This window comes from Mus pahari, chromosome X (genome assembly GCF_900095145.1).
Source record: "Mus pahari chromosome X, PAHARI_EIJ_v1.1, whole genome shotgun sequence".
In the NCBI taxonomy this organism is placed as follows: Eukaryota; Metazoa; Chordata; class Mammalia; order Rodentia; family Muridae; genus Mus; species Mus pahari.
Window position 1 is genome coordinate 87122515 of NC_034613.1, and position 2278 is coordinate 87124792.

A 2278-nucleotide genomic window follows, 5' to 3' on the forward strand; every position below is an offset into this window, starting at 1 on the left:
CAGCTACACTACAACTGCAGTCAGGCCACAGAGAATCTGTTTTATCCTAATTCGGTTGTTTCCTGTACTGTTCACTGGCAATCATACCCTCCCTTCAGCCTACTTCTTAAGCACTCAGGTTAAATGTGGTCCTTTGTACTTCCTCATCTCTCATCCTGTCCTGAGTCAACTCATCTTTTATATTCGTGTTCGCCTGCTTGTTCCCCTCACTAGACTGTGAGACTAGAGCAAAGGTTTACTGTTTGTGTCACTGGCTCTCAGCACAAGGTCTAAAATTTTACATTTGTTAAATAAATAGGTAAATGAATAGGTTTTAGAGGTGTTTGTACCTAGGCAGTCTTTACTACCCTCTCCAAACCCTGATCCAGAAGGCACATACCCAGAAACAGCAGAAAATTTTGTGACAGCTAGAAAAAAAGACAAGACACTTTTCTGAATCTTTCCCAGTCTTAAAGCTAAGCTTTATATAATCTCTAATAAGCAAAGAACAGGACGGGTTTTTTTTTTTACCATTTTCTTTTAATAACATTTTTTTCAAAGCCAGGAAACAACTACAGAGACTATAAAGTATACAAGTTAAAAACAAATGAGAAACAGCAAAGACATAGCCATCATTTCACAAGAACTACGGAGCACTATTTCATATACATAACTAACACCACATGAGAGGCCCAGCTTTCTGGGGGTCAAGAGTCCTCTCCATTATTGTGTAGGAGAACTAGACATCAATTGGGTATGATTAGGTCAAATGCTGTGAACACAGGAAGTGGTAAGATCAAGGTCTATAGTTTGGGCCCTTGTTTTGGGTAGAGTTTGATGATTCTTAACTTCTTCCACACTGTGTTGGATCCCATAGCCAAAGTAGATAGCAAATCCTAGTAGGGATAGACAAGTGTAAGGTGAGGTTTCCAACTGGAGATCCAAAGGAAGAGGCATCAGGATAGGTCACCTAAGAGGCTTACTCTTCAAAGCAGACACCTACCAATCAGCATCCAGATCCCAAATCGGGCCCAAGTGCCAGCTGTCATTTGCATCATCAGGTAAACATTCACAAAGATGCTCACCAGTGGGAGTAGAGGAACAGCAGGCACCTGCAAAACAAGATAAATCTTCATACAACTCAATGACCTACAAAGAGATCCTTACCCTACCGGGGGACAGAACAGGTCAAATTCAAGCCCTACTTACGCTCTGGATTTTGGCAGCCACTCATTTATCACATATATTATTAGACTGTTCAAATCCAGAATGTGAGAGAATATTAGCAAGGAGTCTGGCCTAACCAGCTCTGACATTACCTTCTTGTGTCCAATTAAAGAACATAAGCTGCAAGCCCTAATTGTCCCAAGATGGATTGGTGAGAGGGTAAGAAACATCATTTACCTTAAAGTGAAGGGGAGTGCGGTTCTGTGGCTGTCTCCAGATGACCCCAGAAATTGCAAGAATGAGCCCCAGGATCAGCACAACCACTGTGACCCACACTGGGTCTCCAGAACGAAGTGGAGTTGTCCACCAGGTCAGCACCAGGCAAAGAACAGTTAGTAGTACGGCTTCAAAAGTCAAGTTGAGAGGCATCAAAACCAACTCTTGGAATCAATATGCTAAGATGTAAGGCATCCCATTCCAAGGAGGGTTACCCTCTTGCTAGACCTCACCAAATGCCACCACACAATGTCTACCCTACCCTACTGATCTCATCAAATCATCCCAAAGAAAAAGGCCACACTTGGAACTGGAGGGGTGGCTCAGCAGTTAAGAACGCTTGCTGCTCTTGCAGGAGACCTGTTCCCAGCACTCATATGGCAACTTATAACCATCTATAACTCTAGTTCCAAAGGATCAGAAACCTTTTTCGGACCTATGTAGTTACCAGGCATGCACACAGTACATATACATTCATTCAGGCAAAATATTCACACATATAAAAATCAATAAATACTAAACAAAAAAAAAAGAAAAGAAAAGAAAAAAATCCACTGCTCACCAAGCAGTGAGGAGCAAACATAGACAACTCGGCCAGAAAGGAATGTGGGGATGGAGTTGACAGGGCAAAACAGAGCCTGGACAGTCAGCTTCTCTGCTTCAAGTGTCTCCTCCTCCTGCAATTCCAGTTCCTCTTCAACATTCTTCATTTCCTGGTCAGGCTGATATCTGTGGCAAGAGTAAGGAAACAATTTTAAGAATAATTCAGAGATGGCTCAGCGGTTAAGAGCACTGACTGCTCTTCCGAAGGTCCTGAGTTCAAATCCCAGCAACCACATGGTGGCTCACAACCATC

The 2278-nt window shown here is 42.7% G+C and overlaps 1 protein-coding gene across 1 annotated transcript in view; it reads right to left on the bottom strand.

The window, feature by feature from the left end:
- Positions 1 to 497: 497 nt before the first annotated feature.
- Slc7a3 (solute carrier family 7 member 3) overlaps positions 498 to 2278 on the bottom strand; it is a 6550-nt gene continuing 4769 nt past the window's right edge. The window contains exons 9-12 of the mRNA XM_021188107.1: positions 1985 to 2151; positions 1384 to 1550; positions 983 to 1091; positions 498 to 875 (exon numbers count right to left, since the gene is read on the bottom strand). Of these exons, the coding sequence (XP_021043766.1) occupies positions 745 to 875; positions 983 to 1091; positions 1384 to 1550; positions 1985 to 2151 (574 nt within the window). The 3' untranslated portion in view covers positions 498 to 744. The remainder of the gene's footprint in view (positions 876 to 982; positions 1092 to 1383; positions 1551 to 1984; positions 2152 to 2278) is intronic.